The sequence below is a fragment of the Lissotriton helveticus genome, chromosome 8 (genome assembly GCF_964261635.1).
Source record: "Lissotriton helveticus chromosome 8, aLisHel1.1, whole genome shotgun sequence".
Classification (NCBI taxonomy): domain Eukaryota; kingdom Metazoa; phylum Chordata; class Amphibia; order Caudata; family Salamandridae; genus Lissotriton; species Lissotriton helveticus.
This window is the reverse complement of record NC_136069.1, coordinates 766617666-766630431: the sequence shown is the minus strand read 5'-3', so window position 1 is coordinate 766630431 and position 12766 is coordinate 766617666. Positions and strand designations below refer to the sequence as shown.

Sequence of the window (12766 nt, the reverse complement as noted above, 5' to 3'; positions counted from 1 at the left end):
CTTTTTGCCAAATTTTGGTGTAATTCCGTTCAGCAGTTCGAGCGGTAGCCGTGTCTAAAGTTTCCTATGGGAAATTGATTTTTTCACCTCTTTTTCTTGAATTTCTCAGGAACTACTGAGCGGATTTACACCATTTTAAAAAAAGAGTTCTTTCTGAAATAAGGGCTACCTTTTTGCCAAACTTGGTGTAATTCCGTTCAGCAGTTCGGACTGTAGGCGTGTCTAAAATTTCCTACGGGGCACACTCTGGACCAGGTATTCTCGTCTTCCCCTCTTGAGGAGATTGAGATTACACCTGTACTCTGGTCAGACCATCTGCTTGCCAAATATACGATCAAAGGCATAGCTAAACCGAGGGTTGCCCTGGCACAGCAACAGGGCCGTGTCCATAGAGCTTATCATCGAGTGACCCCAGAGTTGCTGGCTCAGGCCGCTGTGGATCACCCGTGTTCCCTCTCGGGCGATTTGGACAGGGATCTGGAGACCTTGCAAGATTGGCTTCTAGACAGGCTAAATGATCTGGCCCCGGAATTGACACCACGCCTGACACCGAAACGGGTCTCTGCGCCTTGGTTTACCGCTGCACTGTCGGCTTCGCGGCAGCAGTGTAAGGTAGCCGAAAGAGCTTGGCGGGCAAAATATGATACGGTAGCCAAGCTGACCTATCAGACGGTGGTCAAAGCCTATCACCGGGACATTCGCCTGGAAAAGAAAGCATATCTTGCTAGGAGAATAGAAGCCGCTTCTAATTCCTGCAAGGAGATTTTCTCCATTGTGAGAGAATTTATCTCCCCATGGTCTAACACCTCGGATGAGAAACCGTCTGGCACCTGGGCTTCGGACCTTGCTGATTTCTTTACGAGCAAGATTCAACGCATACAGGATTCTTTTCCATCGCCTGGACCTATGGTCCAGACTAATCCTGAGATCACCTTATCCCCGCTGGCTTTGCCAGCTGTGACGCTGAATGTGTTTCCGCCGATGTCTGCCCCGGACTCTTTAGCGATAATGGGCAATCTTAAATCGGGGTCGCCCCTCGACCCTTGCCCCGCTAAATTTTTAGCGAAAGTTGCGGAGGTGATCAACCCTCTGGCAAACCCGCTGTTAAATCTCTCGTTGAGTAGGGGAGTGGTCCCGCAAGCCTGGAAACAGGCGATGGTGATTCCATTGTTGAAAAAATCTGGCCTGGATCCGAAGGCCCCGGTCAATTACAGGCCTATTTCTCTGCTGCCGGCTTTCTCGAAGATTGTGGAAAAGCACGTTCAGGCTGTGCTTTCCAATTTTCTTGAAACCAATGAGATCTTGCACGCCACCCAGTCTGGTTTTCGTCCCCATCTAAGCACAGAGACTGCGCTCCTTGAGGTCTCAGAAACCATTAAAGGTGTTCTGGACTCAGGGGGCAAAGTCATGCTGGTGATGCTGGACTTGTCGGCGGCATTCGACACCGTCCCCCATGATGGCCTTCTCGCAAGACTTTTTGAGATAGGTCTACGGGGGACGGTGCTCGATTGGTTTTCTTCCTTCCTAGCCGGCCGCCGGCAAACGGTCTGGGCGTCGCCAGACTCCGCCGTGATGCCGCCTCTGGGAGTCGGGGTCCCACAGGGCTCTATTTTGAGCCCAACCCTTTTCAACATCTTCATGACCCCATTGGCGGCGTTGGCGGAGTCGTATGGCGCCCGGATCGTGTCTTACGCTGATGACACCCAGCTCCTCTTCTCTTGTCAGAGGGGAGGAGACTTTGAGGAGGAGAGTATCCGGGATTGCCTTGGGGCTGTTTTTCATTGGTTCCATCTGAACAGCCTCAAGTGCAATTCCGATAAGTCCGAGGTACTCTTCTTCGGGTGTGACACAGAGCCAGACTGGCAGGCCTGGTGGCCGATTAATATGTTTCCTCCATCCTGCTCTTCCCATGTCGCTAAAAATCTGGGGGTCAAGATGGACAAAGGATTAACACTGAAATCCCAGATCCTTGGGGTGGCGGGCACTTGCTTCGGCATCCTCAGGATGCTGCGGAGGTTCCTTCCCCTGTTGTCCGAGGAGCACAGGAAAGTGACAGTGCAGGCTCTGATTGGGTCCAGGTTGGATTACTCCAACATTCTTTACCTGGGCCTTCCAGAGTACTTGCTGCAGCGGCTTCAAGTGGTGCAGAACGCTGCCGCGAGAGCAATCTTTGGATTAAACAGGCGGGCCAGTGCATCTGGCCTGTTGATAACTCTGCACTGGCTTCCCATCCGGAAACGGATTGCCTTCAAGGCTTTGACTCTGGCCTACAAAGCTCTCCACATGGTGGGAGCTAAATACCTTCAAAAGAGACTGGTCTTTTATCAACCGACTAGGTCCTTGAGGTCAGAATCTCTGTTTTTGGCGGTCGTCCCGCGTGTGCAGAGAGCGCGCCTGGGAGGCCGCTCCTTTGGTTTGCTGGCACCACAGTTGTGGAATTCTTTGCCGCTTGCCCTCCGGGGAGCTTCTAGTCTCCTTGCTTTTAGAAAAGGTTTGAAAACCTGGTTGTTCACTCAGTAGCCGGTTTCCTGTTTGTACTTGTTCTGTATTTCTGTTCTTTCTTTTATCGGTGTTATGTTATTGTGTGGCAGCCTTCCTTCTCCAATAAAAGCGCCGGGACACTCTTTTTGAGTAGCCGTGCGCTATATAAAAGAATAAATAACATAACATAACATAACATAACATGGAGAAAACACGTTTTGGGACCCCTCTTTTTTCTTGGGCCCCGCTTGCCGAATCACCCCAAAACTTTCAAGATAGGAGCTGACCACAGCTCCCCACAAGTTTTGAAAATTTCGCGAAGATTCGTCATCGGGAGCCAAAGTTATTGGGAAAACGAAAAATGCTTTTTGAATAGAAACAAGGTCCTAACTATAACTACCTACTGGTGACCGCCAATAGGTAATATATATGTGTGTGTATATATATGTGTATATGTTTGTATGCATATGTGTATGTATGTATGTATATGTATGTATGTATATATGTATATGGCTTCATTTCATCGATCTGTTTGTGGTTTGGAGGGGTGGCAAACAGTGCAGAAGAGTTTATAACTAAACTAAACTAACAATATAAACCTGCACTTCACTTATAACATCAGTGAAAGCTCCGTCTGTTTCCTAGATGTAGAAGTATATGTGGTAAATGGTAGGTTAGAAACAAAATTACATTGGAAACCTACAGCAGGGAACACAATTTTACACCCATCAGCTTCCACCCCAGACACACTATCTGCAGCATTTCATATGGAGAAATGCTGCGAATACACAGAATATGCAGTAATGAGGAAGATAAGACTCGTTTCGCCTGTCCAGCAGGCTTGTTCACCGTTGGTGAACAAGCCTGCTGGACAGGCGAAACGCATCTTATCAGCTGTCCAAATAAAACTATTTGTGGCCAGTTCAGGGCGTCGTCAATCCTTGCCTTGCTGTGTGAGGGATCGCTTTATTTCTGCACCGTGCTTCTGTGGTCTAATTCTCGATGATGCACCCGCTGTTCAGGCAGTGCGGCGGCTGTACCAAAGCGGAGAGGAGCGAAATATATATGTTCGCAGCCCACTGGTTGTAAAATTTGAAGGACAACAAAGACAGAAGTCGTCTGACAAAATTGCTGCTCATTTATGTTTTTCCATGGGGGTTGGTGTTTCCAAACTCCTTTCACTTTGCAATCAGGGAAATAAAAGCAAAAATGAATTATGTGGCAATCCTGCTGGGGTACGGAGAATATGAAAGGAAAGGCTGAAGGATGTTATTTTTTGTAACACACAGTTGTAATTCTAAAGTGTGATGGAAACAAAGCTTTCAATAGAATCAAAACAAATCAGGACACCTTACTTGGTGATGCACAAATGATAAATATTCACTGAAACCTGATTGTGTGCAATATAGTTTTATCAGTAAAACTGTATGTCTGTGCAAATTTAGTGGCCATTCAATGGAAAATGTACTGTCTGTAAATGACACCTTGATGCCACACGATTCTTTAGTTACATCAAATATCACCCTCTTCATGTCCATTAAAGCTAGGTGGGTCTCAAGAGTTCTTGCCAGCGGTTCGGGGTTCTAAAAACGGTTGGCAAGCACTGCTGTATAGGTTTTCTTGGTCTCCAGAGGCTGCAGCTTGTTGCACATTCAATCGTCCAAACTAGCTCTATGAACGTAGGCGTGGCGCTTTATTTTAGAATCATTTTGGACTATCTTATTACTGATTAATGTCAGCCCTTTTGCCAAGAGTATTTAGTTCTGATGATGGTTGCACTTAGTTGTTAGCTCAGAGACTGAAATGTCAACATAATTTCCACCTCTTGCTTTGCTATTTTATTTTATTTTATCGACTTTATACCATGCAAGAGCAGTTTAGCACATATATGCACATCTGCATTGTTCCTTTAAATATTGCTTTAATGCTGACATGAGCATATTCCCCATTTGAACCCCTTACATTTAGAAGTATTCCTGGATTGTCTTCATCTAAAATTATGTTGGAATTGGTGTACATTAATTGCATTAACAAGGCGTGATGTTGGTTTATCCGAACACTTGCGAACACTTGTTGTAATTAAGTATAAAAATAATGCCTTTAAAAGGTTTGTTTCCATTTCTGTAACCTGTACTGGTGCATAGAATAGCTGTATGCTAGTTTTTAGGCCTCTCTTACTTCCAGTTTTCAGCTCACTGTTGTCAAAAGACCTCTTGTGGCTCATACCAAAATTTATGGTGAGCTTTGGTGATTGGCTTTCTTGTCACTCATGAGCTTGCCTTTTATTCGACTACTCTCCTTCCTTTTAAGTTTGTCCCTCAACTGCTCTACCATCCTTTGATTGGGCTTGTATCCTTCAATGTCTTCCATCCAGGAAATAAATGTTTCTTTATTTTAAGCCCGCAATGGGAGTGCATTTATTTTTTGCTTTTCCCATATACTGCTTCTCCTTTGCATCTCTTTTCCCTGCTCTCAGTTGCTCCCCGCCATTCCCACTTCAACCTTAAAAGCACAGCAACAGCTTAAAGGCAGACTTTATAATGTTGATTTTCTTTTATTTCCTGTTTTTCATCTAGTCATTAAAAACCCAAAGTTGTGGTAAATAAAGTCTTCATTTATGGCACTGAGAGAAATGTCAGGCTGCTGCATTCAGCTCGTGTTTGAGGCCAGAAAGTGACTGGAAATATGTCTATAAATCATGGGTACTGGCTAACTTTTTTCCAGGGGCCAAAAAGTTTGGTATTAGCTGTGACCGTTGGGCTCACTGATGCCATCAGGGTGGGGGTTGAGGGGCAGGGATTGGGGAAGGAGGGGGGCGTAAAGTGGGTGTAGGGGAAGCGAAGTGGCTGAACTGAATTGCAGCTTGTGGAATCAGAAAATCAGGGGTGAATCCCGGCTTCTTCCTAAATTGTGTGATGCGGGTATTTGTTTCTTTTAATTTCCCTCCTTTTTAGGTCTTGCGCCTAGCGTAGCGATGCCCAGCACTGCTAGCGCAGCGCGAGACCTCTTGTAAGGGGGCTCTGAAAGCTGCTCACACGGCATGAAATTGGGCAGAGGCATGTTCATGTCCCGCCTTTGCTCCGCCCATTCCCTCCGGTGGCTAGCACGTGCAGCAGCGCGCGTTCGCCTCGCTACCGCGCTCCCTTGCCCCCGTTCCTCTGTGGTGCGCACGCACCACTGGTTATCTTTCACTTTCGCGCCGCGCGGGCGTGTGACTTTCACGGCTGCGCAGCCTTTGCTTTTTTTTGTGGCGCTGCGTTTCAGGCTAGAAGTGCAATGTGCCGTGTACTGCAACTATGAGCCAGAAAAGTAGGATGGATTCGCTGAAAAGTGAACGTGTACGCTGACTGGGTTCGTTGTATGGCCCCCGTAACGAAGACAAACACTAAATACCATCATTTTCCTACTACTGGGAACACCTGCCCACTACTTACGTGGACCATCCGTGAGTACAGCCTCACATCCGTCGTCACCAACCGAACTCTTAACGGATGTAAGTTGTCCTTAAAACCGTGGCACTTCCGGGTCGCACATCACCCAAGCCTGTGGCTGAACATAGTCTGGGATTGGTCGTTGCTAACATGTAAAATGCCTTAGTTTTGAAGGCCTTTGGGAACCCAACCAATACCAGTGCACCATATATCACCCTTATAGTGGTGATTGGCTGCGGAGTCCGCACGTGCCGCTGTTCAACCCGCCTCTTAAAGTTGGCGAGTTCCGCCCTTCTTTGGGGAGTGTGTAGTGTACATGGAACTCCGCTTGAGGTGAGTCAGTCTGGGTTTAGGCGGAACTAGAACTTTCGGGCCAGAAAGGCCAGGCTACTGCCGCCTGTTGTAAATACGAAGTCAGTAGAGAGGAGGTGGAGCAACGGGCTATAAGGCTTGAGGTGATTCAGTGAGCGATGTTTGAGCTATGTCTGTTCACGACTGACAGCTGACATTGCTGGACAAGCCCGTTTTTGGCCTGTGTATGTTCAGGTCTGTGGTGACAGCCATAGATGGCTCTGCCGAGATCTGATAGCATACGATTGATAGCAGTCTAGGACAGTGGTTCTTAACCTTTTGAATTACTCTACACCGCCATTCAAAGGCGCAGCTAGAGCCAAATTTCAGGAGGGCCTGGGGGGCGTAATTCTTCCAGCAATAGGCAGAATGGAGATGAAGGGGTGAAAACAACAAAGCCTCGTTAACCCGTAAATGGTCTTTTAAAGACCTGTGAAGTACTCGGTGCGGCTGCGATAATCTCAAAACTGTCTCTGTATGTGGCTGTGATAAACTCAACAAGCATTTGCAATGCAATAGGTCTCGCATTTGCGAGATTTTGAGCTACTGGCATTGTAAATGGCAATACCTTGTATTTATGCTTAAAAAACCTGCAATAATAAAAGGTATTGTCATTTACAATACCAAAAGCTCTAAGTTTTGAAAATGCGAAACCTATTGCATTGTAAATGCTTGTTCTTCATTAGCACTTGTAAGGGGACTTCAAAATACATGACTTCAGTATGTGTGCTATACAAAACCTCCTGTGTTGTGGATTTGATAACTAATAGCAGTGCTGTCAATGGGGGGTGGGGAGGTGAGCATGAACATTTCTAAATTCATGTTTGAAAACTATCACTTAAGAAAAAAACTTATGAATGCACTGCTATAATCTGATTTATTAAGGTGAAACGGTTCTGCAGGTTGATGAAACTCATTTTTTCAATTTTGAGGAGACTATCATATTTTGACACCTTTGCTGTCTTTGAAAATGAAGGTATTCCTAAAGTTAAGCGATGCAGTTCACCCTAGTTACTTCCTTTCTTTAAATGCAATTAATCTCTAAATATATGGTTACTGTTTATCTAATATATTTGAAATGGTAGTGCTGAGTCCACTAAACAGCAGCCCAGCTGCTGCAGTCGCCAAATGGGGGAACCTTTGTTCCAGTTTCTCCTTCTTTAGAAAGTAACTAGCTGTTTTGTGCCTTTAAGTACAAGTAACTAGACCTCTGTCTGCGGTAGGCCTTTTAAATTTTGGTCTGTTTTCTGCTTGAAATTTAAAAAAAGAACTCATGATCTTTATAAAGGTTCAAAATATTGGTTTCATTATTTAGTTGAAGATAATGTAGCATTCAATGTGCTCTTCCTCCATTGTTTTGATTTTTTTTAAAACAGTGCTTTACAAATAAGCATTGGCAAAGCCAATAGGTTAGCACTCACGTTACAAAGGAGAGGCCTGCTGGCTTGGCTAAGGCATGTAATAGACTTTGCACTGTGCAAAGAGCATGCACATACGTTTCTGCTTCTGCTGCAGACAGCACAGGTCAGAAATGGTAAGCTGTGGTTGCCTCTCACTGTTTCCCAGCTTTGAAGGCTGTTCATGCAGGAATTGTGAGAATGTCTAAGTGTATGTGCTATAGATAGTGAAAGGTCTTAAAAAGAGTTGCACAGCTATGTCCTGCATATACGTTCATGATACAGTCCATGTTTAGCTTCACTGCTTTATCCAAACTAGTGTTACCTGCGGGTTACTGTGACCACTCACTACGGTCTACAAATGATATTGATTTTTACTTCTGCAGTGTATGGTTCTAAAAAGGGTAAGCATGTGTCTGATTTTTCTTGTAGATATTTCATTCAGCCATTCCTCGGAGTTTACAAACACAAACGTCTTTGGTACTGAAGTTCTTATAAATGCTGCATACGAAGCCAATGTGGAGAAGTTTTTTTACATGAGTACGGACGAAGTGTATGGAGGAAGCCTTGACGAGGTAAGTTTGGCAAATTAACTCATTCTTGAGGTTGAGCTGGGCAGCACATGCGCTGCTCTGACAGGCATGCTGTATTCAGGTAGGGACTTAAAGCTCCTCCCACGTTTTTAATTGGCTTGTGTCATTGTCCACTGTAAACTGTGGCTTTAATTTCTGTCTCCGAGCACTATTTTCTCAAATAGCTTTGTCCTGACTGCTGTTGCAGGCAGGACAAGCTCTCTCCTAACACTTTAAAAATAACACTTAAAAAATAATTTTTATAGGACGGGCGTCAAACGCATTTTCAATGTAATAGGTCTCACATTTGCAAGAGTTTAAGCTGTTGTCATTGTAAATGACAAGGCCTTTTATTTATCTGTTTTAAAAACAACACATTAATAAAAGGTATTGTCATTTACAATGCCAGCAGCTCAAACTCTTGTAAACACGAGACCTATTGCATTGCAAATGCTTGTCTCAACGAGGATTGGGTTTAATGACTTGATCACCATAGGGCGGTATTTTGCTGACACATTGCACAAATTCAAATGTACAACAGTGCAGGGTTTGAAAATTAGCGGGTGTGCAGTTTGCACCCAGTTATGAGGGAATGTGGAATAATATGCATGTTATTCCCTATTCCTGCACGGCTTCGATACTACATTTGAGCAAGAATTGTCCCAGCCGCAAATTGCTGGAGCAAATCAGCACATCTGTGCACACCCTAAAATCCCAGTGTGAAAGCGAAAACAATTTTCCTCCTAAAACAGAATTCCCTTCCTGATGGTGGTTGTTAGATTTGGGGGTCTCTAGTTGGCACATGTAGGTACTTGTGACAAATAGGGACCCTTGCCTCAAGTCAGGGTAAGGGGGTACACTCCTAAAATAACCCCTGCTCACCCCCTTGGTAGCTTGGCACGAGCAGACAGGCTTATCTCAGAGGCAGTGTGTGAAGCATTTGTGAACACATACAGTAATCCAGTAACAACACTACAGATGGACACAACACAGGTTTTATATAAAAAATAAGTATTCTTTATATAGGTTTACCACAAGACCACAAACGGCAAAAATCCACAATACTGTACTTGAAATGGTAGAATTAGCTTAGTTCTCTTTAGATTTTAAAATGTGACACTTGGAGTCAATGTACCTTTAGATGCGACACGCAGGGCAACAAAAGTGTTGCAAGAAAGGTGATGCAATAGTCCCTGGCACTCAAGGACGAAACAAAGATGGCGCTTTCTCGCTGATGCGACATGCTTTCCGGTGATGCGGGGGCGTCTGCTGCGACGTCGATCCTCTCCCCCGGCGATGCGAGATGCTTGACACGATGCGAGCCGTGACAGGCCCTGTGGCACGCTTCCCAGTGATGCGGCGGCATCTGCTGCAACGTCGATCCTCTCTCCTGGCGATGCAAGTTGCTTCCACAACGATGTGAGCCGCGACAGGCCCTGCGACACTCTTCCCGGTGATTCAGGGCGTCTTCTGCAATGTCAATCCTCTTCTCCGGCAATGTGAGGCGCTTCGTGTTGTGAAGCGGCAGTTCTGCGACACGCTTCTTGATCTTGAGTCACGCTTCCAGCTCCTTGCGACCCGCAGGTACCCAAAAAGTCCAACACAACTGCCGGCGCTTCGGGAGAACTCTTGAGGAGCTGGTGGGTGAAGTCTGTTGTCCCTGAGACTTCAGCAGGAGGCAAGCTCTGTTCCAAGCCCTTGGAGATCCTTACACAAGTGGATGAAAGTGCACACAAAGTTCCTCTCTCATTTCTTTGGCAGTCGGGCAACCACTGCAGGCCAATCCCCCAAGCAGTACTTCAGCTTAGGGATAGTCTCTCCTCAGTTTCTTCAGGTTCCTCTCCTCTCCTCAGCAAAGGTTTCTATTTGTTTGTCCATAAGTGATCTAAATTCTTGGGATCAGGATCCCAATACTTATACCCCAAAATCCTTTGTCCTCTGTGGGCAGAGGGGCCTTTGTCTAGTCCAAACCAGTTCTGGTCGGTCCTGGCGCACTCTGTTTACAAGACTCCTTCTTTTCTTTCACAGTGCAGGGCAGAAACATCAGACACCCCACAGGAGGTGGAGCCAGCATTGTGGAGGGAAAGCACAGCCCTGGAGCACTCTGTTGACATGACTCCTCCTCTCCTTTCACAGTGCAGGGCAGAGACATCAGACACACCACAGGAGGTGGAGCCAGCATTGTGGAGGGAAGGCACAGCCCTATTCAGTTCCCAGGTGCAACTCCTCCCTCCTATATAGATGCAGATCTCTCTGTTCACCACTGGGCTGACTCACTCTGTCTCCTGGAACCCCCCAGCCCTGTCACTCAAACTCCAGACAAGGAATACACAACCTAGCAGAGGCAGACTTGGATAGTTCGGTAAGAAAATAACTACTTTCTTAAAGTGGTATTTTCAAGCACAGAATGTTAAAATCAACTTCACTAAAATATGCATTTTATCATCCTGAGTTCCGGCATACTAATCTCTAATGTCCACCATGTTCCCTGAGTCAGTTAGGATTATAAGATGTAATAATCTAACTGCCCATTCTGGCCTATGGAGAACAGTTAGCCTTGCAATAGTGAAAAACGAAAATGCCTCTGATTTACTATTAGGACATTCCACACATACCCGAGCATGTCCTACCTTATACTTACAATGCACCCTGTCCTTGGGCCTACCATAGGGGTGTCTAATATGAAGCAAAGGGAAGGTTTAGGGACTGGCAAGTGGTTGCACGTGCTCAGTAAACATGGCAGTACCAGACTGCACACAGGCTCTGCAATGGCAGGCCTTAGACACACCTTTACATACTGCTTCTGTGCGTGGCATAACCAGTGCTGCAAGCCCACCAGCAGCATTTGGTTTACAAGCCCTAGGCACTCCTGGTGCACTGTACTAGGGTTTGACAAGTAAACCAAACCAGCCAATCGTGGAATCACTAATTTGTACATTAATTTACAATAGGGAGCACTTGCACTGTGGCACTGGACAGCACTGGCACAATGCCCAAAGCATCTAACACCAGCAAAAACACCTGAGTCGCAGCCGGCAGTGGGATTACCTGCAGGGCGGTGATGTGGGGAGTGGGAGAGGCAGGGTGGGGGTAGTAATGTATGGATTACGGAGTTTTACAGGTAAGTAAACATTTAAATAAATAAAACGAATTTCGTTGAGTGCACTGCATCCCCAAATGCGATGCAGTGCCGCGGCTGATGAGGCAACAGCAAAAAAATGGAAGGGAGACCCACGCCAATGGTGCCAGGTCTAACAGGAGTCAAGAAGGAATTTTAGTAATACGTTTGAAGAACTAAGGTTGTTTGGCATCTGCTTAAGCGCTGGTGTGACTGATTTCTATAATTGTTTTTAGACTTGATCTTTTTTCAGATTTAACAATTTCAACAACTGTCATGCAATACAAATTACCAAACTAGTGGGGTGCAGTAAATATTGTTTATCGTATAATTAAATTTAGTTCTAAATGTAACCAGGATAAGATCTTCAACAACTATTCCAACTGTATATCCCAAAGAAATTCAACTCCAGCACACCTCCCTGTGTAGCCATTCACTGCTCCGTCTGAAAAAGTACCCCTAAGCATGGCCGAACAAGATTGTACAAATACTTGGGGCGCTAGAGGGCGCGCACGCAGAATGGCCGCACTAATGTGAGGCTCCTGCAGCCTGGAACAATAATCCTTCATTTATCCGGCTAAACCGACTCCTTACCCGACAGAAACAACACGCGGGGATTACAATTTGGTAGTCTCGCCGAAAGTTTGGAAGCTCCACGACGTACTACGACAAAGTTAGAGGCAGCGGAGTTTTTCCCGGGACCTGGGCTGGAGCTGGGCGTAGAGAGCTGAGGGGACCGGAAGACTACGCCAGATCGCGGCGCTCCACGAGGCGCACAGGCCTCAGGACGACAGAACGCCGGTAAAGTGCCCACCTTTCGGCGCTGCTGAGAGAAGTCGCATCACACGGCACCGGAGCAACTACTGCCGGCTGCCGATATTGGTTGAGGCGCCCGGCGGGGCTCCTGTACAACAGGCGGCTACACTGTGCAAGGCTGGACATCGTAAGACTGCGGTGAGGAGCCCGGCCGACAGGAGTGACTGCAGGCGGCTGCATACCACGAATGGAAGGCGACACCTTGGGCGGCGGTCAGTGGGGCACAGACACAAATAACTGCCCCCTCCCGCGCAACTGGCAATCAATCAGCAGGTTTTGAACGTTGGCGGGGGCTGCTCTGAGCGCGACGCAGCCCCCCTGCTGTGCTGCCCCAGCACGTCTGAGCTGCCCGTGTGCGTCTCTCGGACGAGGCCCGGACATTGCCGGTGAGTGGTGCGCTGCTGAACTTACCTTGCCTTTGTGGATGCTAACGGCCGTAGCTGCTGGGGTATTGCACGGCCTCAACTCCTGAAACGGCAAGCTACGAGACCTACGGGCCGCGTGTGAGCACACCCTAACAAGGGGCGCGAAAAGCTGCTGAAAGTATGATATATGCGCTGAAGGGGCCTGCAACACTTAACAGAGACAATGCACGGCCGT

The 12766-nt window shown here is 46.6% G+C and overlaps 1 protein-coding gene across 2 annotated transcripts in view; it reads left to right on the top strand.

The window, feature by feature from the left end:
- Positions 1 to 12766, top strand: part of TGDS (TDP-glucose 4,6-dehydratase) — a 465036-nt gene that overhangs the window by 211828 nt on the left and 240442 nt on the right. For both annotated transcript variants that reach the window (XM_078657602.1, XM_078657603.1), the window contains exon 5: positions 8093 to 8235. In XM_078657602.1, the coding sequence (XP_078513728.1) occupies positions 8093 to 8235 (143 nt within the window). The remainder of the gene's footprint in view (positions 1 to 8092; positions 8236 to 12766) is intronic.